The following is a 27382-nucleotide window of genomic DNA, read 5'->3' as shown; positions in this document are numbered from 1 at the left end:
TTTTTAAAGCGATTATTATTTTTTTGGTTGCTCTTGGTCTTCTTTGCTCAGTTCAGTTCAGTTCAGTTACTCAGTCGTGTCCGACTCTTTGCTACCCCATGAATCGCAGCACGCCAGGCCTCCCTGTCCATCACCAACTCCTGGAGTTCACTCAAACTCATGTGCATTGAGTCGGTGATGCCATCCAGCCATTTCATCCTCTGTTGTCCCCTTCTCCTCCTGCCCCCAATCCCTCCCAGCATCAGGGTCTTTTCCAATGAGTCAACTCTTTGCATGAGGTGGCCAAAGTACTGGAGTTTCAGCTTCAACATCAGTCCTTCCAATGAACACCCAGGACTGGTCTCCTTTAGGATGGACTGGTTAGATCTCCTTGCTGTCCAAGGGACTCTCAAGAGTCTTCTCCAACACCACACTTCAAAAGCATCTTCAGCGCTCAGCTTTCTTCACAGTCCAACTCTCACATACATACATGACCACTGGAAAAACCATAGCCTTGACTAGACGGACCTTTGTTGGCAAAGTAATGTCTCTGTTTTTGAATATGCTATCTAGGTTGGTCATAACTTTCCTTCCAAGGAGTAAGTGTCTTTTAATTTCATGGCTGCAGTCACCATTTGCAGTGATTTTGGAGCCCCCAAAAATAAAGTCTATCACTGTTTCCTCTGTTTCCCCATCTATTTGCTATGAAGTGATGGGACTAGATGCCATGATCTTAGTTTTCTGAATGTTGAGCTTTAAGCCAACTTTTCCACTCTCCTCTTTCACTTTCATCAAGAGGCTCTTTAGTTCCTCTTTACTTTCTGCCATAAGGGTGGTGTCATCTGCACATCTGAGGTTATTGCTATTTCTCCCAGCAATCTTGAATCCAGCTTGTGCTTCTTCCAGCCCAGCATTTCTCATGATGTACTCTGCTTTGCTACCTGAGGGCTTTTTCTTTTTCTCATCGGTGAGCAGGGGCTACTCTTCCTTGTAGTACACAGACTTCGCACTCTGGTGGCTTCTTTTACTGCAGAGCATGGGCTCTAGGCACACACGCTTCAGTGGTTGCAGCTCCTGGACTTTAGTTGCCCATGACATGTGGAACCTTCCTGACCAGGGATCGAACCTGAGTCCCCTGCATTGACAGGAGGATTCTTATCTACTGTACCACCAAGAAGTTCCAAAAGCGATTCATTTTTATAATCAGAAGAATATTTTGAAACGCTTCATGTTTGAGCATAGACTATGGGCAAAGCAGTTATGTTAGAAATATTGATGTTTGGGACTTCCCTGGTGGTCCAGGGATTACGAATCCACCTCCCAATGTGAGAGACATGGGTTTGATCCCTGGTAGGGGAATCAAGCTCCCACATGCCACAGGGGAACTAAGTCTGTGCTCCACAACTGGAGAGAAGCAGCTGAGACCTGATGCAGCCAAATAAATAAATAAAATTTTAAAGTCTTTTATGTTTATTTGACAGTGACTCAGCAGTAAGCACATATTTTGTAATTGTTTTACTGATTCATTTTATAAATTTTATATAAATTTTATAAATCAGTAAACTATATTTTAGGGAAGTTTTAGGTTTAGGGAAAATTTGAGCAGAAAGTTCAGAGAGCTTCCATATGTCCCTCTTCCCCCACCAACAGTTTCCCTCATATTGAACTTTCATTAAAACAATGACTGTGCCAACATTACAATCGCTGAGTGAATATTGATGTATTATTACTAACTCTGAAGTCCACAGTTTACATAAGTTTCACTCTGTGCTGTGCATTTATTTCATTCGTTTGATAAATGCATCATGTCATGTCTCGCTCATCACAGTATCCCACAGAATAGCTTTACTGCCCTAAAAAACCCTCTGTGTTCCATCCATTAATACACTGGACTTGCTGTCAGCACCTTCATTAGGTTCTATCCATTTTCGTTTGCTTATTCTTTTTGATTTTCTATAGACGATTGTGTCATCTGGTTTCAGTTTTTCTTCTTATCTTTCTTTTCTTATCTTATTGCATTGACCAGCACCTCTGCATCAGTGTTAAATATTAGCCATGACTGCAGCCATGCCTCGTTTGGGAATATGTTACCTCTTCTGTTTCACCACCCAACACAAGGCAGATGTTTTCTTTCTAGTAATGACCTTGGATCAGACTACTTTCTTCCTATTCCCCATTTACTAAAAAATTTTTTAAAAGATTGGAAGGGGTTGCTGAATGTTATCCAGTGTTTTTCCAGCACGGTGAGATGATCATTTGGTATTTTTCTCTTTTCATCTCTCCACATGAGGCTTCCTGAGGCTGAACTTTCCTTGCTTCCTTGGAGTAAAACCCTGCACACCCCTGGTATGGTGTCCTTTAAAGAGCAGCTGAACTCAATTTGCTAATATTTTATTTAGCATTTTTGCATGCACCCAGGCTCCTGACCCCTTCCTGGCATCTCCATTGCTTGCAGTTGAGCTGATTCCCACAGGGTATGGGGCGGAGGTACAGGGTACATGCTAGGAACATCTGCATGAGTTCAACGGGGTGACTTCAAGCCAGCAGCTTCCTAGCCTCCCTCGGAGAACAACCCCTCCTCCCAGGGATCCTGATGCACTCTGCAACCCTAGGAAGCATCCTAGATTTCTGCTCCTCCTCACTCTCTATACCCCATCCCCCAGTCTTATTGACTCGTTCTCCTAAATGGGGGAAGGGGCAGGTCACACAGCATTCTGCATCCCCTACACACACACACACACACACACACCCCAGAGGGCTGAAGGCATGTCTCAGTCTTTCCTGCTGATCTTGGCATCTGCCACTGAGGCCAAGACAGAGGTCCCAGATTCTTGTTTTGGTGCAGTGGGAGAGCGGTCAAGAAGCCAGCCTTCGCAGAAGACAGGACGTGGGCATGGTCCCACCTGCCTCTCCCCGGGCCCACTGCACCTTCAGGCTCGGCTGGTTCCAGTGCACCTGGGGCACAACGGTGGAAGGACGCGGGATCCACCCTTAAACCCGTCCTCCCCTGGGCCAGCCCTCGGGCTGCGAGCGGGACCCGGGATGCCGCCCCCAGCCAGCAGCTCCTCAGGAGACGGCTCACCTCACGCCCCACCACCCGCCAGGGCACAGTCGTGAAGAAATCAGGTCTGCTGCCCCACTCTGAGTCGTGGACGTTACTTTCTCCAAGTCCTGACCTGACACGGAATCACTCAAAGAACAAGTCTGACTGACAGTAGCCCCAGCCACGCAGAACCCCTACATGATGGAGAAAAGATCTAAAGAGGGAAAGGTTTTCTTTCCCTTTAAAATAAACCTGAGTACCGGACCACGCTATTCATACTACCATGAAATTTACTATTTTCCTTCACAAGTAGAGCATAGAAATATTTCCTGGGAAGTAATTATAAATCTTATTCATCTGATTTTAAAAAATTTTGAATTTTTTGGTTACTTTTTATCACATCATATTAAGGATAAAGAGCCAAGTTGTTCTGAAAGTCTTGTTATGACAATCTGAAGCACCCCCCCCACACACACACACAGTTCCCATGCTTGATGAAATCAAAAAACAGAACACAGTGAGAAATACGAACCTCTCTCTCACCCACTCCCAGCACCCACTGGTACCCTGCTTCCTGTCATTCAGACTCTGAACCAGCCAGTGCCTCTGTCTCTCCTTCCAGGGCTCTGTCATCTACCCTGCCTCCCCCACCCCAGAAGGGTCTAACACCCACCTCTCTCCCCAGCTTACACACCCCCCATAGCTCCCTATTGCCTCAGAACAAAATCCATCTGGTGACGAAATCCACCTGACCCCCTGCTCTCCCTCCTTCTTCCCCTCTTCATCTCTGCTCCTAGAGAGACAAGGAGGACTCTATGTTCAAATCTTGACTTTGGTGTTTACCAGCTAAAGTGACCGGGCAGCTCAGATTTCCTGGAAGCTTCAGCCTTCCAGTCCACAAATGTGGGTGCGAGTTCCAAAGATTGTATGAAAGCACTGCCCTTTACTGGAGGCATTGCCAGGGAGACCACAGGGTCTGAGGGGACCCCAGCCCATGGCTGCTGGTAGACGCCCATGTTTGATGTAGGGAAAGAGGCACCTAGTTGACTGCTATCGGGGCCAAGTGAAAACACACCCGGGGTGTGCGAGGACAGCAGGGAGCCCACAGATCACATCTACTGGGGAGAAGGGTCAACCCCAGAAAGCAAACAGTGGCTTTGCGTCCTCGAGGGGGCTGGTCACGGGTTAACGCCTGATCCCCACCCCGGCCCGTTCGGTCACTGACATCCACACGGAGGTGCAGCATATTTGCTGAACTCAGCGCTTGTTCAAACATTTGTTTTCAAGACCAGATGCCTGGAGAGGCCTCGCATGCCCTTTAGCCAGGGTTGGATCCCACAGCTGGACTGGAGGAGGAGTGAAGCACCCAGCCAAGGCTGCCCAAGACTGCATGTGACTGGACCCATAGGCTTCTCTCCAGGCCTGAGACTTGGGGCCAGGACTCCTGCGGTGAGTGAACACGCATCGCTTGGAGCTACGGACTCAGCAACTCCAGCCCGCACCATAAAAAGGAATGAAGTACTAAGAGACACAAGAAGTGGATGAGCCTTTACGCATTGTGCTCTGTGAAAGAAGCCAACCAGAGAGTCACAGGGTGTGTGGCTCATCCATTTGCAAGGCATTGGGGTTTCAATGGTAGAATTCTCGCCTCCCACTCATACGAAATATCCAGAACAGGCAAATCCATAGAGACAGAGATCAGGTTGGGGGTTGCCAGGGACTGCAAAAGAGGGGAAAGACTGCTATTAGAGCTTGGGTCTCTTCAGGCTGATGAAAATATGCTGGAATCAGATAGGAGTGGGGGTCACGTAACATCATGAATGTATGAAATGCCACTGAGTTTTACACTGTAATTGGTGAACTTGATGTCGTGTGAATTTCACCTCAATAAAGAAAAATAAAGTAATTTGATAGAGACAGAAAGTAGAATGAGGGTTGCCAGGGGCTATGAGGGAAGAAATAGGGAGTCCGTGTTTAATGGGGACAGAGTTTTAGTCTGGGATGATTAAAAATATCTATGGATGGATGGTGGTGATAGTTTTGCACAATGATATGAATATACTTAATGTGTCACTGAACTGTACACTGAAAAATGGTTAAAGTGATAAATTCCATGTTATGTACGCATGCATGCGTGCTAAGTTGCTTCAGTCACATCCAGCTGTTTAAGATTCTATGGTCTGTAGCCCGCCAGGCTCCTCTGTCCATGGGATTCTCCAGGCAAGAATACTGGAGTGGGTTGCCATGCCCTCCTCCAGGGGATCTTCCCGACCCAGGGATGGAACCCACATCTCCTGCAGCTCCTGCATTGGCAGGGGGGTTCTTTACCACTAGCGCCACCTGGAAAGCCCATGTTATATATATTTTACCCCAAGTTGAGAAAAGAATCTAGAGTTTTCAAGTGTCAGATTCCTAGAATTTGGGGGTTTAGGGGTAAAAACCTTTTGCTCTGAACCACAGCAGGCAGTACCAATAGTCTGTGACACCCTCTCGTGGTCCTGTCACGAGCTCTGGTTGGATGATGCTGTGTGAGTTGGGTTATTGGCTCCTTATGACTAGGAAGACACACGCCATGGCGACCTGTGAGCTTCTCAACCAGAGTTCAAAACCAGACTTGTTTTTATATTTGACTTCAAGGAGCTAAGGGGCTTCCTAGGTGGCGGTAGTGGTAAAGAACCTTGCCTGCCAATGCGGGAGACATAAGAGATGTGGGTTAGATCCCTCGGTCGGAAGATTCCCTGGAGAAGTGAATGGCAACCCACTCCAGTATTCTTGCTTGGAGAATCCTATGGACAGAGGAGCCTGGTGGGCTACAGTTTATGAGGTCTCAAAGAGCTGGACACAATTGAAGCAACAATTGCATTCATGCATGCAAGTCCTGTATTAGCTATCTACTGGTATGTAACAAATGACCCCAAAACTTAGCAGCTGAAAATAACACTTATTTCACAGTTTCTGTGGGTCAGGAATCTGGGAGTGGCTTATCTGGCATTGACCTTAAACATAAAATAACCAGTTATTTTACCAACAAAATGGGTTTATTCAGGAATAGCAGAGAGCTGCAATTCTGGACAAAAACTAAAGGCAAGTCCAACAAAGGACAGGAATGTTATTTTTAGAGAAAAGGGGGACTTTGGGAGGGGTGGGTTTGAAGGAAAGTCCATTGGAAGACAGCAAGAGTTCAGGGGAGTGATGCTTTCTGGTTGGCTGAGTTGTGACCATTCTCATGGTCTGGGCTGTGACTGTGCAAGAAGAAAACTTTCTTCCTCCTGTTGGGGTAGTAAAGTAGAGATAATTTCCTGCTGGGAATGCAAGGTAGGTCTCTTCCTGCTGGCATCTGTAATTGATATCAAGCGGTAGTGCATGAGAGCCCCTGCTCTGGCTTCCTGACTCCATTTTAAATGAAATTTCCTTTACTCAGTTTCACGCAGGGTATTTGGGGCTTAAGATCTCTTGTGAGGCTGCAACCTGGGCTGGGGTCAGCTCAAGGCTCCACTGGGGTCAGAGATCTACTTCCATGCTCACTCACTCCACAAGGCTGCCTCATGACACAGCAGTTGGCTTCCACCAGGGTAAGTGTTCCAAGAGAGGACACCCAAGACGGAAGTCATCGTCCTTTTTTTTTTTTTGGCTTAAACACATGGATGTATTTTTTTACATAACAAAAACACCAGAATCCGGAACTAGGTAGATACAGGTGTCTTTTCGCCTGCCCCACAATACCACAGGCTTTCTTTTTTGGCTCTGCCATCTTTCGTGTGTCCTCTTTATCTCCAGGCTTGTTGCCTTCTGATTGCAGAATGACTGCCGCACGTCCAGGTATCACATCTACATTCAAGACGAAAAGAGTGGGGAAGAGGCCAGCTGCATCTCCCTTGTATCAGGATAAGAAAAGCTTTCCTTGAAACCCCCACAGCATAGATGGCCTCCTTTACTGCAAAGGAGGCTACGAATTTGGGGTGTAGGTATTCATAGTCTTAGAAACCTAATCTTGGAAGTGGTATCTCATCACTTCTGTTGTGTGATATTTATTAAAAGCAAGTCAAGGGACTTCCCTGGTGGTCCAGTGGTTGAGGGTCCACTTTGCAGTGCAGGGAACACAGGTTCAGCCCCTGGTTGGGGAACTAAGATCCCAGTGTGGAGAAGCGGTTGGGCCCTTGAGCTACAACTGCTGAGCCTGCGCACTCTGGAACCAGCGTGCCATACATAACCAGAGAGTCCTTGTGCCACAACAAAAGATCTCACACAACACGACTAAGACCCGATGCAGCAAATAAATAAATGGATGAAAATATTAAAAGGAAAAAAAAGCAAGTCAAGGGAATTCCCGGTGGTCTAGTGATTAGGACTCTGGACTTCCACTGCAGGCGGCTCAGGTTTGACACTTGGTCAGGGAACTAAGACCCTGCAAGCTGCACGGTGCAGCAGGGGAAAACTAAACAAACAGCAACAAAAAGCAGTAAGTCCAGCCCGCTCCAAACGGAGGGATTTATGCACATGGCAGAAAATACTGAGTGGTGGGGGATCGATGGGAGCCATCTTGAGAACTTGCCCTCATGGGCCTCAAAGCCAGGAGCCTAGCTGACCAAATCCAGGCAAAGAAAACATGTCCCACCTCAGCTAGGGGTCTGTGCTAGAGATCTAAGCCGCTTTTTTCTTTCTTCTGGTCAGACTGTTCTGCTTGACCTGCAGTATTATCTTGTGCAGCAGGAAGTGTGTTCCAAAAGCATAGACTCCCCGGGGCGGCTACAACGAGGAAGTCAAGACAGGCGAATTAAATTGAAACGGGTATATGCGGGGCCTCCAGAGCAGAAGCTGGATCTCTGAAGAAGCAGTAATACAGAGAGGGTTTCTCTGCTGGCTCAGTGGTAAAGAATCCGCCTGCCGATACCAGAGACACAGATTTGGTCCCTGGTCCGGGAAGATCCCGCTTGCTGCGGTGCAACTACCCAACTAGTGAGTCTGCGCTCTGGAGCCCGGGAGCCACAACTACAGAAGCCCGCGTGTCCTGCAGCCCGCACTCCACAGCAGGAGCAGCCACTGCAATGCGAAGCCTGGGCACCCAACGGGAGAGCAGCCCGTGCTCACCGCAACTAGGGAAAGCCTGCACAGCCACGAAGACCCTAGCACAGCCACAAATAAGGAATTATTTCTTAAAAGAAAGAAACAGTAATCCAGAAATGGAGGGGCTTGAATGGGAACACAAGTACTGTTTCCCACAGCAGACATGTCACACACCTGTCTCTTAATGAGAAAGCTTTTCTGAACTGGCTGGCCGAGGCGTCTCTAAGAGGAACGCACTGATTATCGTAGGGAAGATAACCCAAATATTTGGCTCCGTTCTTGATAGGCTGGGTTTGCTGATACAGTGGTAAATGATCTCAGCAGAAGCCTTTTGTTGATCTTAGATCAAGTTCTAATTTTTAACCAAATGACACTTGGGATTAAGTAGGTGAGGAAAGTGTACCTAGTAGGAGGGGCCTAAAGGAAGAAATCTCCTCGATTCATTTCCTCAGAATGCTGTAACAGAGGTCCACAAGTCGGGTGGCTTAAACCTACAGCTATTTATTGGGTTGGGCAAGAAGTTCATGTGGGTTTTTTCCTTAAGATGCTATGGGAAAGCCCCAGCAAACCTTCTGGCCAACCCAACATTCTGACTTCCTCAGGTTGAAATCAAAGGGTCAGCAGGCTGGATCCTTCCGGGGACTGAGAGAGAGAACTGTTCTGGGCCTCTCTCCTAGCTTTTGAGCTGGCTGCTTGCAGTCCTTGGAGTTCCTTGGCTTACAACAGCATCGCTCCAATCTGCCGCCATCCTCACAAGGCCGTCTCCCTCTGTGCGTCTGTGACCATACTTTCCTCTTCTCATAAGGACACCTTCACTGCATTAGGGCCCATCCTAAATCAACTATGACCTCAAAGCAATATGATTATATCTGCAAAGAGCCTATTTCCGAATAAGGTCACATCTCCAGGTGCCAGGGGTTAGGATCTGAACAGATTCTTTGGGGAGAAACTATTCAACCCTCAACATCTACCTTCTGAGTTGTTCAAAGGAATAGTTATTACATTTTTGTCAGCAGAATCAGGTGGGGAATGAAGGTGCAACAATCCCAGCTGTTATCCAGAAGAGTAGCTGTGATCTGTGAAACACACACAAGAGAGTTGTTTTCTTACTTAAGTGGCAGAAGAAAATCGTGGAGATCTGTAGTGCAGGATGGTGAGGAAGAGCATACTGAGAAAACTTTCAGCCATTTAATATAGGGTGTCAAAATATGATAATAGGCAAGATGAACGGGGTGAAGACTAAAAACAAGCCGTGAAATCAGAAAATTAATCTTGTCTTTTTGGGTGGAAGCTGTCCAAAGCCTCAGTCATCAGCTTGATCCGATGGTTACAGAGTTGGGGGTAAGGTGCCGACGTTTAAAATAGCCAGTTATTTTACTACAGAAATGAGTTTATTCAGGAAAGGCAGTTCACTTCAGTTGCTCAGTCGTGTCCAGCTCTTTGCGACCCCATGGACTGCAGCATGCTAGGCTTTCCTATCCATCACCAACTCCTGGAGCTTGCTCAGACTCATGTCCATCAGGTTGGTGATGCCATCCAACCATCTCATCCTCAGTTGTCCCCTTCTCCTCCTGTCCTCAATCTTTCCCAGCATCAGGGTCTTTTCCAATGAGTCAGTTCTTCACATCAGGTGGCCAAAGTATTGGAGTTTCAGCTTCAGCATCAGTCCTGCCAATAAATATTCAGGACTCATTTCCTTTAGGATTGACTGGTTTGATCTCTTTGCAGTCCAAGGGACTCTCAAGAGTTTTCTTCAACACCACAGTTCAAAAGCACCAATTCTTTAGCGCTCAGCTTTCTTAATGGTCCAACTCTCACATCATACATGACGACTGGAAAAACCATAGCTTTGACTAAACGGACCTTTGTAGGCAAAGTGATGTCTCAGCTTTTTAATATGCTGTCTAAGTTTGTCATAGCTTTTCTTCCAAGGAGCAAGCGTCTTTTAATTTCATGGCTGCAGTCACCACCTGCAGTGATTTTGGAGTCCAAGAAAATTTCAAGACTCCTCAATTTAAGGTTTCCCAATGGAATGGACACCCACTGGTCAGGATAAGATGGTATAGGCTTTTTAACTGGAAAACACAGATCCTCCCGTCTGCACCAGAGTCTTACTTTTGTGCTTGTTATTTACAGAGCCTGATGAAACTATTTCCATCGAGGTTCAAGGGCAGATTTCCTCTAATGACTTTTTCAGAACACTATCTCTTGAGGTTTCAGGTGATGCTTGGACCACTTGCATGGTCACTATGGAAGGGCAGCTTGCGTGTGTCAGTCATATTGTGTGAATGTCCTCTGAGCTTCCTGCAGTATTTAGTCACATTAGCCTGTGATAGGGTAGACTCCAGGCCTGGGAGTGGAACCATCAAATGCACAGCAGTCTACTGTTTACTCACAATGAGATAACTTTCAGGTCCTTGAGGGGTTTGATTTTTCATGCCCGACAAAGGCTACTCGCAAGTTTAAACCTTGGAATTTGGAAGATTTCTGAGATCTTTGCTGTGTTTTCTTTTAGAATTCCATTAGTTGTTGAAGTCATAATATCCTGGCTATTTTAGGCTAAGTGAAATCTATCAGGAAATGAATTCCACCTGTTCCTTTTTACTTTTTGTGGTGCCTGCCTGCTGCTGCTGCTTAGTCACTCAGTGGTGTCCAACTCTTTGTGACCCCATGGATTGTAGCCCATCAGGTTCCTCTGTCCATGGGATTTCTCAGGCAAGAATACTGGAGCAGGTTGCCATTTCCTTCTCCAGGGGATCTTCCCAACCCAGGGACTGAGCCCGCATCTCCTGCTTCACAGGCAGATTCTTTACCACTGAGCCACCTGGGAAGCCCCTAGGAAGTTTTAAGCCATATTAGTGGCCTACCTTACATTTCTTTCTTTCTTTTTAAATGTAGTTGGCTATGCCGGGTCTTAGCTGTGGCACATGGCATCTTGTGGCATGCCTCTTAGTTGCTGCATGTGGGACCTAGTTCCCTGACCAGGGATTGAACTGGTTCCCCTTCATTGGGAGCGCAGAATCTTTGCTACTGAACCACCATCAAAGTCCATTTATTTCTAACGGACAGCACAGCTTTATAATATTGTCCCTCAGTTGAAATAATTTTTTTTTTAAGATTTCTTTATTTTTGCCTGTACGGGGTCTTCGCTGCTATGTGAGGGCTTTGTCTACTTGCAGTGAGCGAGGGCCACTCTTCATTGCGGCTGCTCAGGTTTCTCAGAGCAGTGGCTGGCTTCTCTTGTAGAGCTGGGCAAGGCTCAGTAGTTGTGACACTTGGGCTTAGTTGCTCCATAGCACATGGGATCTTCCTGGACCAGAGATCGAAACCAAGGCTCCTGCATTTGCAGGTGGATTCTTAACCACTGGACCCCCAGGGATAAGTCTTTAATACAGGGAGGCAATTGTGAATCCTCCTCTGGGGAGGGGAGAAGGAGGTCCGGGTTTATAGTGTCATGGTGATGGAGAGCCATACGTGAAGGAGAAAGCAGGAAAATGTCAATATGTCTCAAGAGCTGAGACATGCTGCTTTCTGTGTGAAGCGCAGTCGGCAGGTATGGGGTCCAATAAGTTGAGCGGAGACCCCAGAACCCAGTCGCTGAAGCTCCCACAAATTCTGCTGTTGTTGCTCTGGCTCTTGCACAGGGTTACAGAACCCAATGAACGATTGAAAATAAACAACGGTGAGGGACGACTCCCATGTGACAGAGTCAAGAACCCCACTGTTCTCCCCAGCCCTTTCATTGAACAACAACAAAAAACAAAACAAAAGAATTTGTGGATCTAGAATGCAAGAAACAAATACTTTTTTTTAAATCAGGTAAAGACACACTGTGTTTTTATTTATGTCTAAATCAGTGAAACAAAGTATTCACTGCAAGGTACAGACTTTTTTAGCTTGAAAAGTACAAAATCTTATATTTGAACATAAAATATCTTGCTGAATTTGAAAAGTATGTCTTAAAGTGAAATTCATTAATCATCAGTTATTTTGAGACTATGGAACAAAGAAAAATTAGGTTAATTGGGGCTGCTTAAACTGTATCTTTTGCAGATGTTTTTTCTTAAAAATTCCTTTATACTTTTACGATCATAATTAGATATAAAGTGATCAATAGATTTTATACTATATTTATTTTCTGGACATTATTATTTCCTTTAATTTATGAACGTAACCAGAAAGTTGTTCTATTGAGTGAGTATTAAAAATTACTCCTCTTGTGTGTTCACTGTTCACACTACTGTTGGGGACATTTTATTGCCTAAAACCTTTTATAATTCAGCTCTAGGGTCTAGGCTTTTTGTTTTGCTTTGTTTAGGCTGAGAATTTTCTCACCTATTTCTAGTTTCTTAAGAGTTTCTGTCAGGAATGTGTGTTTGTTGTGTACTTGCTGAGTCGTGGTTGATTCTTTTGCCGACTGTAGCCCACCAGGCTCCAAAACAAAAACTTTTGAGACTGCTTTTTTAAAAGTAATCTTTGTGCTTCCAAGTGGCTGTGCTTCCTTTAACCTGAGAAGTATACAATGACCATAAATCGAAAGATCTTTATCTTAGCATATTTTACTTCAATACAATGACCATACATTGAAAGATCTTTATCTTAGCATATTTTACTTCAATACAATGAATGGAGGAATATGGCTTTCTTTTTGATTTGTCACTTTTTAAACTAATCCTAAATTTGGTAAATGAAAAAGCTCTAACAGTTTGAAATTAATTAAAATTTGGAGAATTCTAGACAAGTTTGATATTCCTTTTGTCCTTGCTTCTTTAGGTGAAGGAACACATACCTGTGTTACCTAAAGGTGATTTCAGGATGCCCAAAGGGATTTGAGGCATAAAAGACATCTTCTTCTTGTGTTCAGGTAGGACATAGATGGGCTCCAGGTTGGCCATCTACAATCTTCCCCTTGGCATTCCCTGAGATGAGATATGGGTGGGCTCCAGTTGAAGAATTTATAGCCAACAAAAACAGGGTAATAGCCAGTCTTTGTCTCTTAGCTTAAGGGAATAATCATGGCATGGACAAAGGAAAAAACCCTGCCTGATAAGGGAGACGCTACACCTGTGCAGAAAGGCTCCTTGGAGTCAAAAGTCAGAGGGTAATTCCAGGCCGTAATGAGTCTTGCTCCTCCCAGAAGCCTTCATTTCAAGATCCATCTTGGCGAGGGTGCACATGCGCACTCCAGGGGAGGGTCCTGAGACAAATTAACCAGCAGGGACAAACAAGGTGATGACCTGAGGGAAGACACAGATGGAGAAAACAGCCCCTTTATAAAGGATTTAAACTTCCCAAAGGCACAGCTCTCTCTCTGAGCTTGCCCATGCCCCTTTCCACATGTACTTTTCTTTTCAATAAACTTTTTTACATTATTCTTTGCGTTCTGCCTCCTCGATTGAATTCGTTCTTGGCTAGGCAGGAAGAGACTAGGGACTCTAGCCCTAACTGCTGTCTCCTGTGGTCCAGTGGCTTGGAGAAGGCAATGGCACCCCACTCCAGTACTCTTGCCTGGAAAATCCCATGGACAGAGAAGCCTGGTGGGCTGCAGTCCATGGGGTTGCTAAGAGTCAGACACGACTGAGCGACTTCACTTTCACTTTTCACTTTCATGCATTGGAGAAGGAAATGGCAACCCACTCCAGTGTTCTTGCCTGGAAAATCCCAGGGACAGGGGAGCCCGGTGCACTGCCGTCTATGGGGTCGCACAGAGTCGGACACGACTGAAGTGACTTAGCAGCAGCAGCAGTGAGCATCTAAGAGCTACAGAATGTCAGAACAATAGAAGTCAAGAGCCCTCAGGGTTGGGAGACATGACCTCTAGCCTGGGAGGTGGCAGAAGTCACCTTGCAGAAGACTTAGCTTGTTCTGGAACCATTCACTTGACCTGCACCCCCTTAGTTATGTCAATAGACCTAAGAGGCTCCTTGTCCTCAGGAAGGTGTGACAAGTCTGGCTCTTTTTTTGAAATTAAAAAAAATATATTATTATGTTTTAAAAACCTGGCTCTTTACCAGCAGCTTAATTAGGTGTTGCCTTTGGCACCGCCACATCCCACCCAATACTGAACAATGATAAAAGTTTATGCTGAGCCCGTTCTTGTTGGTGACAAATATCACATCAGGTGATATCAGGTTCCATTTTCCAGACATCATAGCCAAAGGGGAAACTGAAAAGAAACACTTAAACCAACAAAACAAGTTGATGCGATGCAGGAAATAAAAAGAGGGCTAGGGGTGGGGCACCAACTACTTGGAGAGGTCCAAGGTCTTTCTCAGAAAGGGATATCTGAGCCAAGGCCTGAAGGAAGTGAGGGAGTAATCCATGGGGAAAGCTGAAGGCAGAGGGAACTGCACTGGAGAATTCCCTGAGGCAGGACTGTGCCTGGCAATTCGGAGAAAGGAGCCTGGTGTGGCTGGAGCTGAGAGAGAATAAAGAGGCGGCAGATGAGATGGGAAGGTGCGGTGAGTCCTGCAGTGCAGTAGGGAACCATCTAAGGCTAGAGAAAAGGGAGATATACAATCCCACTTAGGTCCCAGCAATGTCATTGGTGTTGCTTTTTGAAGAATGAACTCTGTGGTCCTGCCTAAATCGTCCTGTCTAAATCCCTAAATCCCTGCCCTGCTTCCCCCCTACAGCTAGACCCAGTATATCATTTTCAGACCCCTAATGCTACCGTTTTTACAGATGACACTGCAGAAAATCGTTAAGTATAGGTGCCTACGACAAACAGCGCCCCGCCCCAAACCTAATTGCTGAATAAAAGAGTATTTTATTGTGCGGGGTGGTGGAGAGCAATCCCAGAGGAAGGTTCACTAGAAATTTTGAGTCCTTCGATTACATTTTGCTCGAATTCCATTCCTGGTCTGTAAGCCTGTTTCCTCGACGTGGATGGCGCAGTGTTTTAGTTTCTCTGTTCCTTTCTTCTGCTCCCTACCGCTTAAGCTTCGCAGTAGGGAGGCAGACAAGAGTAGGAGAGCGGCTTCAAAGCACAAAGCGATGGCAAAGGGCCTAGGAGGCTTCCACAAGCGAAGCGCTTATACCGGCCACGCGGGGACCACGGATTCTGGCGCTCCCTGCCGGCCAAGCAACTCTGGACTGACGCCGCCAGACCCGCGTATGAAACCAAGGACGCCGTTTTTCTTCTGGGCAACGGCCATCTCGGTAAGGACAGTGGTCCAGTTTGTAGTTTATGCTCCCCTCTCCTGACTAGTTAGTATATGAAGTGAGCGGAAGAGATGAGGATTTATAAAATATTCGCTTCTTGCACACAAAAACAAATAGCTAACGCCCTTGAGTTGGATTGGAGATAAAAAGCAGTATTTCCTCTACCAAGATGGCGACGAAGCCCAGACGTAATCAGCACGCGCTGCCTGGTGGGTGTCCATGCGCCAGCCCCGCGGTGACGTCACGGAGGTGCGACCGGGCCGGCGCCGGGGGAAGGAGGTAGGAATGGCAGCGGCGCGGGCGGAGCCGGGGGGCGGGGTGCGGGTGAGCCCCGCGGGGTAGCAGGACGTGAGACCACCTCCCCGGGAGGGCTGGAGGTGGGGTTCTCAGAGACGAACGCACTTCCGACCTCCAGTCTCCCGGGTTCCCGCGGGGGCTATCCCCATTTCCCGGAGCGGACGACTGAGATCCAGCGGGACAGCGTCGTGTTCGAAGCTACTTAGTTCTGGTCGTGCTCCTGAGCAGCTTACAGGCTTGCGGGTGACAGAGCTGGGTACGGACGTCCCTGGCCTCATGCAGTAGGATCGGAGCTGGAGAGAGGGACGACGGGTTGGAGGAGCCTAGAAGGGGTAGCTGGAGGATTTTCTTGGAGGAGGCGGCGTTGAGTTTCCTGTTTTATTCTATCTTACTTTCACATCTAATCAACCACGTGGGTATTGATTCCCTCCTAAGTGTACTCCCTGATTTAGCCAAAACCACTCCTTAGACCCTCCTGGTTGAGCTTCATGCTTCTATCTCAGTCCTCCGTTCACCACCTCAGCAGCCCCAGAGGGCTCTGAGGTCCTCCGCACCTTCCCATTACCCTGAAATAGAAATCCGCTCTACCCAGCCTGCCTCCCCCCCGACCACTGGGGGCTTGGGTCTCCCCACACCCTTAGATTTTTCCTTTGATGTCTCCCCCAGGAAGCACTTTTTCACCCCCTGGGTCAGAAGCTCCCTCCCGACTTCCCCTGGCACCTGCATGGCCCCATCACAACTCTGATCTGGAATTAACACTCCTGTTGTCTATATCCCACCCAGCCTGGGAATCCCATTTAGTCTGGAAGCCCATCAGCACTGCCTCTTTCCCCAGCATCCCACTCATAGTAGGTGCTGCTATTGTTTCAGTTCATTTCGGTTCAGTCGCTCAGTCGTGTCCGACTCTTCGCAACCCTGTGAACCGCAGCATGTCAGGCCTCCCTGTCCATCCAACAGTGCATGTTTACTGAATGACAAAGTGTGTGTTTATTAAACAGAAGAAAAGCTGTCTGTTTTAATCAGCTCTGGCTGCTATAACAAAATACCACTGACTGGGTGGCTTAAACAGCAGAAATGTGGAGGCTAGGACGTCTAAGATCAAGTTGTCAACCAGTTTGGTCTTAGTGCAGGCTTCTTCCTGAATTGCAATGGCCACCTCACTGTGTTCTCACGTGGTGAAGAGAGCAAATTCTGGTCTTTTTCTTCTTAAAGGGACACCAGCTCTGTTAGATTAGGACCCCACTCTTAGGACCTCATTTACCCGTTATCACCTCCTCAGATGTCCTGTCTCTGAATACAGTCACACTGAGTGTTAGTCACAAAATCAACATGTAAATTTTGGAGGGACATAACTATTTCAGTCTTGGCCTGAAGGAGGGGGTCAAAAAGCCCCTTTTCAGGCTTTGGGATGGAATCAGAGTCTTAAGCAACAGGGGGAGGGGAGGGGATGCCCCATCTGAGTTGCTGCGAGTGGACAGGGTTTTCACAGGAGGAGGGGGACGGGTGTATCAGGAGAAGGCACAGCTAGAGAAAAGGCTCAGAGGCTGGGAGGAAAGTGAGTGGGAAGAGAAATGAGAAGCTGAGTTTGGACACAACGCAGCGTGTGAAGTAAATACTGAGGGTACCCTGAAAATAAATGCTTGTTTATTCATTTGCTCAAAACATTTTTTGAGCTCCCATTATACGGGACACTGATGAAGGCAGTCCCAGCCCTGCCCTTGCAGAGCTCTCAGCCTAGTGGGGAAGATGGTTGTTGTTCAGTTGCTCAGTCATGTCTGACTGTTTTTGAGTCCCCATGGACTGCAGCAGGCTAGGCTCCTCTATTCACTATCCCCTGGAGTTTACTCAAATTCATGGCCATTGAGTCAGTGATGATATCTAACCATCTCATCCTCTGCCACCCTCTTTTCCCCTTGCCTTCAGTGTGTCCCAGCATCAGGGTCTTTTACAGTGAGTCAGTGCTTCGCATCAGGAGACCAAAGTATTGGAGCTTCAGCATCAGTCCTTCCAATGAATATTCGGGGTTGATTTCCTTTAGGATTGACCGGTTTGATTTCCTTCCTGTCCAAGGGACTCTCAAGAGTCTTCTCCAACACCACAGTTCGAAAGCATCGATTCTTTGGTGCTCAGCCTTCTTTATGGTCCAACTCTCACATCCATACATGACTACTGGAAAAACCATAGCTTTGAATATATGGACCTTTGTTGGCAAAGTGATGTCTCTGCTTTTTAATACACTATTTAGGTTTGTCATAGCTTTTCTTCCAAGGAGCAAGCATCTTTTAATTTCATTTGTTCAATAATCCTGTAAATGAACATAAGATAGCAACCCAAAGAAGTACCTCAAGAGAAAGTTTATCATCTGAGAGTCAAGGGGAGTTTCCAGAAAGGGTTCCTGAAGGTAGCAACACTTTGGAGTTGGGCCCCCGCAGTTTCAGTTGGAATTAACTGGGTAAAAAGAGGAACAAATGTGGAGGGCACAGCAAGTGCAAAGGCCCTGAGGTAGGAACCTGCATGGTAGGTTTGGAAAAAGGCAAGGCAGCTGGTGTGGCTGCCGCTGAGAGTGAGAGGGGGAATTGGGGGAGTTTCCTCAACTGAAACTGTGACCCCCACCAACTTCTTAGAGCTCTCCTGGGGAGTCCAGAGAGGTTTTCTGGTGGGTACATTGTAGATGCTCAGTAATGAATGGGTTAGGGGGCTCAGGAGCAGGATGGGGATCAGGCTGGCATGCTCAGCCCTGCCGTGGCAGGTCTTACATCCTGTGCATAGAGGGACGGTAATCAACCCTACTTCTCAGATGAGGAAGCTGAGGCTCAAGGGGAGCATGTCAGCCACAACTGCAGAGCCAGGACTCAACCCTGAGTCTTCTGGGTCTGCTGATCTCCCCAACTTTGCCCTGCTCTTCCCTGTGGGACTCAGTCCCCCATCTCACCGTGGCGGGACTACCTCCCTGTGTCGGGCACAAGCGGCCTCAGAGACCCGATCTGCCTTGATGTTCCCTGAAGGGCCAGCTGGCAGCCTAGAGTGAGGCAAGGGTTAGAACCAAGTTGGGACTGAGGGGCTGGGCCTGGGTTGGAATCTGGGCCCCTCCACTAAGCCACGGGGTGGCCTTGAGCATGTCACCCTCTCAAAGCCTCAGGTTCTTCATCTGTGAAATGGAAGAAAAGTACCTGGCCTTGCTGCTGTCAGGGGATGACATAATTTAGACTGCAACATCGGTCAGTCAGCGTTCCAGTTATTGCCCAGCTCCATCTGACTCCAAACTTCTGGTTCCGCCCACGGCACCGTCCTAATTCGCTCAGCATTTGACTGCCACCCTCAGCCCCTCGCCCACCCACATGACACCATAAATCAGAACAGGTTCATGACCTGCTCAGAGCTGCCTAAAAGTTCTCTGGTGCCCAGAGAATAAAATCCTTGTTCTTCCTTACCCCTAAGATCCTGATCTATCAGCCTCTCACCTTCCCTGTCCCCTCCCCACCCTCCCTCCCCCCAGCACTCCCTGCCTCCTCCTCCCTCCCAGTCTCTCTCTCCCCCTTCCCTTCTTCTCTCTCCTCCCCCACCTCTCCTCCGCATCTTTCCCTTCTAACTCCTCACTCACCCACACTGGCCTCAGTGGCTTCCATGCTTTCTCTAGTGCATGACTTTCCTGCCACAGGGACTTTGCACATCCTGGGCCCTCTGTCCAGGAGTCTCAGCCCTTCATTTCCACAGGGCTGCTTCCAATCCATCTTTCAGGTCTCAGCTTGGCCATCACCTGCCAGGGTTGTGAGAATTCACTAAGACACTGTGTGTAAAGCATTGCAACTGCTGCAAATGGGAGCTGATGTTAGAGTTTCCATAGGGGCTCAGAGGTAGATTTCCGCTCCTCCATAAGCCACACAGCTAGGAGGTTGGTGGGGGTGGGTTGCTTGGTGGTCCTGAGTCAGGATGGACCCCACATTCTCTCCCCTTCTTTCTTGGTTGCTGGGCCTACTTCTTCAAGGTTCAGTAAGGGACTGAGCTGGAGATTCTCAGTGGGGAGAAAATGGACACCAGCCCATTTCCCAGATGAGGAAAATTGAGGCTTGGAGAGCTGAAGGCTTGTGCCATGACCTCACAGTGCTTGTGTCAGCACTCTGGAGGGAGGGTGCTCTTAATTTCTTGGTTTCCCTTCCTCACCTGAAAGGCAGGCTTTGGAGGTGAGACCTGAGGCTCAGTCCTGTGCAACTTGGCTAGGTACCTTGACTTCCCCATCCTCAAAAGGGAATAAGGACAGTCGCCGTGTTTAAGACTTTGTGCTGTGTGCCAGTGTGCTAAGTTGCTTCAGTCATGTCTGATTCTTTGCGACCCAATGGACTGTAGCCCGCCAGGCTCCTCTGTCCATGGGATTCTCCAGGCAAGAATACTGGAGTGGGTTGCCATGCCCTCCCCTAGGGAATCTTCCTGACCCAGGGATCAAACCCACATCTCCTGCATTGCAGACAGAGTCTTTATTCACTGAGCCGCCTAGGAAGCCGGTTTAAGGCTTTGGGAGCATTCAATGAAGTTGGGCCATATAAAATGCTTAGTAGGGGGCCGGGTGTGGGGAGGGTGGCTCCTCCCATTTGAGTGTATCGTGATCACCCCAGCACCCGGCGAGGGGCTCACACAGAGCAGGCGCCCACACTGGACAGCAGCTTTACGGGTGTTAAAATTCTCATGGCTGTGTGAGCCTGGGCCGGGTCACTGGGCTCTGCTTAGCCAGGGGGGAACTGCTTACCCAGGGGGAGGGGCATTCAGCTGTGGGATCAGAGGAGTGCGGCCGGCCGCAGAGGTGGCAGGGTGGGAGGGTCCTCTTGCACTGGCCCACGGGGATCTATAGCAACATGACTTGTAAGAGCCGAAATGTAGAAACCACCCACAGGTCCACCATCGTGGACAGATGGATAAACATAATGTGGTCCGTCCATATAGTGGAATATTACTCAGACATAAGAAGGGAGTGATGCACTGCCACATGCTTACACGTGGGTGAGCCTTGAAACCACGGTGCTAAGCGAAAGACGTGCGAAGAGGCAGATCCTCAGAGAGCAGACTAGTGGTTGCGGGGAGGGGGGATGTGGACTGATAGCTAATGGGGTCAGGTCTCCTGGGGATGGTGGAAATGTTCTGAAACTAGATGGAGGTGCCGGTTTCACAGTATTGTGAACGTGCTAAATACTACTGACTTGGGCACTTTAAGATGGTTCCTTGTGTATTATGTGAACTTCACCTCAGATTTTTTTTTGAAAGAGAGATTAGTGAGTCTGAAGCCCTGGTTTTATAGGTGAAGCCCCAAGGGGGCCCCAAGGGGGTCACGGCTGCACAGGTGTGAGTGTGAGGCTGTGGACGGTGGATGCCCTTGACTCACTGTTCCCTGCCCCTGTCTCACAGCCTGCTGAGGGATGCCCAAGAAGTTCCAGGGCGAGAACACCAAGTCGGCAGCGGCCCGGGCGCGGAGGGCTGAGGCCAAGGCGGCGGCGGATGCCAAGAAGCAGAAGGAGCTGGAAGATGCGTACTGGAGGGACGAGGACAAACACGCCATGAGGAAGGAGCAGCGCAAGGTGAGGGCCCCACGCCCCGGGCCAGGCGGGGCGGGGGGAGGCGGTGGGCGCCCGGGTCTGTGGCCTGAAGGGTGAGGGGCACTGGACGTGGAGCACGGCAGGGAGGGAGACGGGAGCAGGGGGGCCCTCTGCCCGCAGGGCAGAAGGCGGCGGGCGCCTTGGGTCTGTGGCCTGAAGGGTGGACACGGGCAGCGGGGGAGACAGGAGTAGCAAAGGCTTGTGCAGGGTCCCGGAGGGGGCTGGGGTTTGGCACATTTAGGCAATCACAAGCCCTCCATGGGTTAGTTTCTCTCCTTTATGTGATGCCAGGATCAGACAAGACTGCCAGTGCCTCACCCTTGAGCACGCAGGGGACACCTGGCAGCAGCTGGAGGCGTGTTTAGTTGTCACAGCTGGAGGGTGCTGCTGGCATGCGGTGGGCCGAGCTATGGGAGGTTGCTCCACACCCAGTGGTGCTGAGACTGAGAGACACTGATAGGTCCCGTTTCTGACGTGCTGACGCGGTTCTTCCAGGTGTTTATAAAATCACAAGAGGGCAGGGATAGTGACTGTCTTCTGCTGGGCCCCAGTGCCTGGCACACAGTGGGTGCTTCATTGATGAGAGGTTCAGGGCTGACGCTGACCCACTTGGTCCAGTAGGTGGCGCCAGAAACCATTCTAAGCCGCTTGTCCTCCTCGCCTGGGTGGGTCCCAGGTTCTAGCATTGCAGTGGTGACGCACCATCCGTGCGTGCCCAGTTCTGGGAGATCCTGGGTGCTTTTGTGAGTTTTTCCCACTGTCTTCCTGTGTAGGGAAAGACGGATCCTGCCTTGTTTTTAGCTGGAATTGAATATCACTGATTCCCTCTCCCCCCAATCTCCCCGCCCCCATGCTACATTCTGGGTCCATGGACATCTTTCAGTTTTTTCTTTTTTTTTTGGGTGGCTCGCAGGATCTTAGTTGCCCGACCAGGGATTGAACTCGTGCCTCCTGCAGTGGGAATGCAGAGTCCTACTAAACTGCCAGGGGAGCCCCTGTCTCTTTTGACTGTCAACATTTTGACAATACAGGAAAGTTAAAACCCAAAAGAAAAAACAGTGTCTGCCAAGGATCTGTTCTCTAGACAGAAAAGCCAGAGACCTTTCCACAGTCCCCGAGGCAGCAGCCCAGCCCAGCCCAGGAGCCCTCCCCAGGCCTGCATCTTTGGTATCCCATCCTCCAGGTGAGGAAACTGAGACACAGACAAGGCAGGAAGCCCCAGTCACAGGGCTGTGAGTGGGACTGGAGCCGGGCTGGGGGTCTGCCTCCAGGTTTGCAGTGAGTGTGCTTGCCCCAGGGGTTGCCCAGGGAGCATCTGCCTGTCCCATCACCTGTGTCGCACACACCTGCAAGGCACACAGGAGGAGGCCAGCCAGGCAGCAGGGCGCAGACTCGCTCTCTAGGCCGCTCGACTGTAGCACAGGCCACTGAATGCAGATAGACCACAACCAAAACAGGCCACAGTTTGCCAGCCCCTGGTCTCTAGAACATTCCCAGCCCCCATGCCCCTCCCGGACAGTCCCCCCTCCTGAGTGTTTGTGTTTTTTTTTTTTGCCGCAGCAGCAAAAGTGCTGAGTCCTAACCACTAGACCACCAGGGAACTCTCCCCGCTGAGTATTTTACATGGAGTCTCTGATGGTTCTTCCCCACTGGGTGATTTTCTGGGTTCTGTTCATCCCTCTTCCTGCTGATGGGTGAGGGGGCCCACAGTCTACAGAGCACACCTGGTCCCTCTTTCTTACGTGACAGTTGCTTTAAAAAGATAGTTTCTATGAAAAGAAAATCCGTGTTTGTTCTAAAGCACTAAAAAAAGCAGCACCCCCCCCCATCATGTGACACCAAAGGCTTTTCTCACCCAATGCCGTACCCTAAAGGCCATGTCCTCAGTTAAGTGGGATCTTGCAGCCAGATTTCTCCCTGCTGCCAGGATTCAGCCTCAAGCTGGGCCGTAATTCATCGCCCCGCCTGGAGGGTAGCATTTTGTCTCCATTTGTTCCATATTAAGCAACTCGGCGATGAGCACGTGACTCTCTGGGTTCCATCTCGATTATTTATGATGCTTATTTTTGATGGCTCCGGAATATTCCACCAGTGGCCTCATCCTTCACCCGTCACCAGATGCTGCCAATTGTTAATTGCCCTTTGTAAAAAACTGTGAGTGACTTTTTCAGAAAAATTCTGAATGTCAGAGTGTAAATGCTTACGTTCCCTCCTCAGTCCCATGTCCCAGGAGACTCACGGCCACAGTCTGCATGCCCTTCCTGGGTGCTTGGAGCCTTCTGGAATTCATTCATTCATTTGTCCAGCACACTTTTACTTAAGCACCTACTGTGTGCTGGGCCAGGGCCTGCCTCCGGGATAAGCCAGATGATTTGTGGGACACAGGAAAGAGCCATGCGGTAGAGCAGGTGGATAGGGAGCCAGGAGCTCAGGGTGAGCCAGAGTTAACCAGGAGAGGAGGCTGGCAGTGGCGTTCCAAGTGGGGAGAGCAGCTAGTGCAAAGGCCCTGAGGCAGGGTTGTGTTGTGGACAGGGTAAACGTGGGCTGTACGTGCACCACACAGCAGTCAAGGAGCCTCACGAGGACCAGTGGGGAAACCAGTGGGAAACCAAGACTCAGAGCACAACGGCCCTACCCTAGGCACCTGACCACAGATGTGGGAGCCCAGCAGCTGCGTCCAAACAGTCTTCCTCCTTTCCTATCAATCAGGCAGGTTGGAGGTCAGAGGCCCAGTACGTGTCCTCAGGAACCCCTCTTCTGGGGCCCTTAGTCCTGTCACAGGGGCACTACCAGCACACAGACCATCTCCAAGGCACGGAGGGTGGATGGCAGAGTTGCAGGCAGTGGGTGGGCAGGCGGGGATGCCTGTAGCGCAGGGCTCTGTGGGGGTGTGGGGTGGGCGGCAGCAGAATATCTCAAGCCTGAAGCCACATCGCACTACAAATGAACCAGAACCTCGCGCTGTCCCCGGAGCAGTGGAGGGCCAGCAGCCAAGGACAAGTACTCTAGGCTACACGTCTCCTCGACCAGCTGGCATCAGAGCCTTCCTGGGGAGCCAGCGTGGGATCAGTCCCAGCCTCTGTGACACTCAGCTGGGAACACTTCAGCAGTGCCTCCCCAAGGTCTGCTGGCCCATAAAAGAACCACTGCCCCAGCTGGCAGATGGGTTCAGACCCTCGAGTGGCTCCTGTCGCCTTTGGAATCCAGTACAAACCCTTCCCCATGCCCGTGAGGCTCCCTGTGGTCCCGGCTCTGCCCTCCCCACCTCTTCTCCCTTCACACTTCCCCTCCTCACTCTAACTTCTTGCTGTCCCTGTCATGCTAGGTGGTTGCTGCCTCAGGACCTTTGGACCTGCCATTCCTCCGACTAAGGACCCTCCTCTTCCCCAGCCTAGGCATCACTTTTTCTTCTAGAGCCACCCACCCTGCTTCCTTAGCTAAGGTTCCCATAGACATGTAGGATGGGAGCCCCCTGGTAGGCCCATGGTGCTCCTGTGTCCCCTAAGACCAGCATGGGGTCTAACACACAGCAGAGTCTCCATCACATGGGTTGGGATGCGAACTGGACCCCATGCCACTGGGGCAGGATCCATGCCTGACTCTCCATCCCTCAGGAGGAGAAGGAGAAGCGGCGCCTGGAGCAGCTGGAGCGCAAGAAGGAGACGCAGCGACTGCTGGAGGAGGAAGACTCAAAGCTCAAGGGTGGCAAGGCCCCCCGGGTGGCCGCCTCCAGCAAGGTCACCCGCGCCCAGATTGAGGAGACTCTCCGCCGAGACCATCAGCACAAGGAAAGCCCTGACCCAGGTGGGGCCTGGGCCCACGCTGGAGCTGCCCTTTTACCTGAGAAACGAGAGGCAGTGGGCAGACCCCCTGGACTGAGTCCAGAGGGCCTCCTCCTCACCTCCAGAGAAGTTGTGTGGGCTCTGCAAGGGTGGCTGGGTCTCCTAAGGCCTCGCTCTGAACACAGACGGTATAGGCACGCACGTGTGTAATTACTTACGCCGCACCCGACCCTAGCTTGTGCTCTCCCGGGTCCCCAAGGCTGATGTGGTGCCCCGAGGCGAGGAGACAGCAGCGGCTTAGGAGGTGTCTCCTGAGCGGTGGGCTGCAGAGAAGTAAGTCAGGGGGCTTGGGGGCAGGATTGGCCCACCCCGATAGGTAGGACTTGGGGAGGGGGTCGTGTTTCCATCCTCAATCCTCTGCCTGCCTCCCTTTCTCCCCTACTTCGTCCCCTCCGTTGTGTCTCATCTCCCTGGAACTCAGCATCTCTGCTCATGTCTCTGTTTCTGGTATATCTCTGTTCCCCTGCCGCTCCCGCCCGCAGCCGAGAAAGCCAAAAGCCACTTGGAGGTGCCGTTGGAGGAGAACGTGAACCGCCGCGTGCTGGAGGAGGGCAGCGTGGAGGCTCGCACCATCGAGGACGCCATCGCTGTGCTCAGGTACCCGGCAGAGCCTAGGCCTTGGGGGCGGGGCTTGGATCGGGGTGGGGCTAGGCCCGGGGGCGGGGCGGCCCACGCCCCAGCCCCCCTGACGTCTGCGTCTTCACCAGCGTGACGGAGGAGGCGGTGGACAGACACCCGGAGCGCCGCATGCGGGCGGCCTACACTGCCTTTGAGGAGGCGCAGCTGCCGCGGCTTAAGCAAGAAAATCCCAATATGCGGCTGTCGCAGCTGAAGCAGATGCTCAAAAAGGAGTGGCTGCGTTCACCGGATAACCCCATGAACCAGCGGGCGGTGCCCTTCAACACCCCCAAGTGAGCCTGGAACTGGAGGAGCCGCCCGGGCAGGCGGTCAGGGTCGCAATCCCACACGCCCTCCCGCTGGGTCAGCTCCAAGGGCTACAGATATCTGGGGCCATGGCGTGTGTCCTAGGGGCTTGGTGGCATCACTGGCCACATCTCCCGCTACAGGGCCCCTGCTGCAGTGACGCCCCTGCCCTTCATGCGTGCGCCAGAATCCTGGGGCCGAGTGCCCAATAAAGGTGGCCGGTGAGGCAGAGTGTGCACTTGAAGTCTACGTGGGTATGGGTCGATGTGTGAGTGGGTGGTGGGAGAGGAGAGCTGGAACGAGGGGGCCTCCAAAGCGCTCCTGTCCTAGCAGGCTAGTTGAGATAGTGTAGAGCAGACAGTGCTCTGCTTCTACCTGGGCCAGTGGTCCAGTGAGAGGCCTATACCATTATTTTCTGGAAGATTTGCTGGGTTGCTGCAAAGGGGTAGCTCAGAGAGGTTGAGGCACTGGCTTCAGGTCACACAGTACTGCAGAGATAGAACCAGAGGAGAGTTGGAGATGAGTTGTTGGCATCCTGAGATTCTGGTCCCGAATCAGCAGCCAGGTCACATACTGTGTTGGGGTCAGGAGATGTAGGCTGCTCTTCTGTTATTCCAACACGGGAGGCATCTGCGTCGAGTCCTGGGCAGGCTTTCTGGTAGAGGGTTTCTTTAGAGCACACGTTTGTGGGAAATGAGTCAGATTCCATTGCAGAGGCAGGGCACTGGGCAGGCAAGGCCCTGGAAGCTGGAGTGGGCAGGTGAATCTGGGTAGGAATGAGTGTCCGGTCAGAGGCGCAAGGGCTGGGTGAGATCTCAACTTGGTTCTGGCTTCCTAAAGCTTAGTTGACCTCAGGGAGCCAGTGGAGAGGAAGGGCAGCTGGGAGGTGGGCCCAAGTGTGTGGGGCGGTGTCCACGCATTTACTATGTCACTGCTATGGGCTTCCACCCAAGTGACTTCTCTCTGCACCTCTGGCCCCCATCCTCTCACCCTCCGCCACCCTCCAGCCCCATCATCTGCTTGTTCTCAACTTCTCCAGCACAGCAGGCTTGTTGCCCCTCATGGCCTACATGCTTAGTTCTTCCTGCCAAGAATGCTTCGTCTCCCAGACATCAAGTCTCAGATGCAGATCTTTATAGATGGCCCCAACTGTGTGGGGTCATGGCTGAGCCAAAGGGAGCCAGGCTTTGCCCGGAAGTAGAGGGGTAATAAGGCTTCATGGGGGGAGGGCCTTGAAGTATGGGAGTTCTCCACACTGACAAGGGGCAGAAAAAGCTGAAGAAACCACACGTGCAAAGGCCTGGAGGTCACAACTCCTGTTCTACAGAGTTGTTATTGGTGAGTCACTCAGTCATGTCTGACTCTTTTGTAATCCCCCTGGACTGTAACCCACCAGGCTCCTCTGCCCACGGGATTTCTCAGGCAAGAATACTGGAGTGGGTTGCCATTTCCTTCTCCAGGAGATCTTCCTGACCCAAGGATCGAAC

General features: G+C 50.3%; 1 protein-coding gene and 2 long non-coding RNA genes across 4 annotated transcripts; 2 read left to right on the top strand and 1 right to left on the bottom strand.

Annotated features, from left to right (window-relative positions):
• Positions 1-15105: 15105 nt before the first annotated feature.
• On the top strand, positions 15106-15424 carry LOC147368122 (uncharacterized). The gene is made up of 2 exons (XR_015166485.1): positions 15106-15247; positions 15368-15424. It is a non-coding gene; the product is annotated as an uncharacterized LOC147368122 (long non-coding RNA).
• A 77-nt stretch (positions 15425-15501) lies between these two features.
• CCDC124 (coiled-coil domain containing 124) lies at positions 15502-26133 on the top strand. 2 transcript variants are annotated; one of them, XM_086408442.1, is made up of 5 exons: positions 15502-15529; positions 20942-21111; positions 24744-24933; positions 25454-25568; positions 25679-26133. In XM_086408442.1, exons 2-5 carry the CDS (start codon positions 20953-20955, stop codon positions 25884-25886), a joined length of 672 nt encoding a protein of 223 aa, XP_086264568.1. In that variant the 5' UTR covers positions 15502-15529; positions 20942-20952; the 3' UTR covers positions 25887-26133. The 2 variants fall into 2 exon arrangements, with proteins under 2 accessions (XP_086264568.1, XP_086264571.1); XM_086408445.1 differs by having other exon boundaries at positions 15502-15803.
• Positions 21393-24748, bottom strand: LOC147368121 (uncharacterized). Its single transcript, XR_015166484.1, has 2 exons — positions 22997-24748; positions 21393-21894 (listed from the first exon to the last, which is right to left on the bottom strand). It is a non-coding gene; the product is annotated as an uncharacterized LOC147368121 (long non-coding RNA).
• Positions 26134-27382: the final 1249 nt, after the last annotated feature.

This window comes from Bos grunniens, chromosome 7 (genome assembly GCF_055505025.1).
Source record: "Bos grunniens cultivar Pamir isolate PY7600 chromosome 7, Bosgru_T2T1.0, whole genome shotgun sequence".
NCBI lineage: Eukaryota > Metazoa > Chordata > Mammalia > Artiodactyla > Bovidae > Bos > Bos grunniens.
Note: the sequence above shows the minus strand (reverse complement) of the source record. Positions and strands in the feature narration are given on the sequence as shown.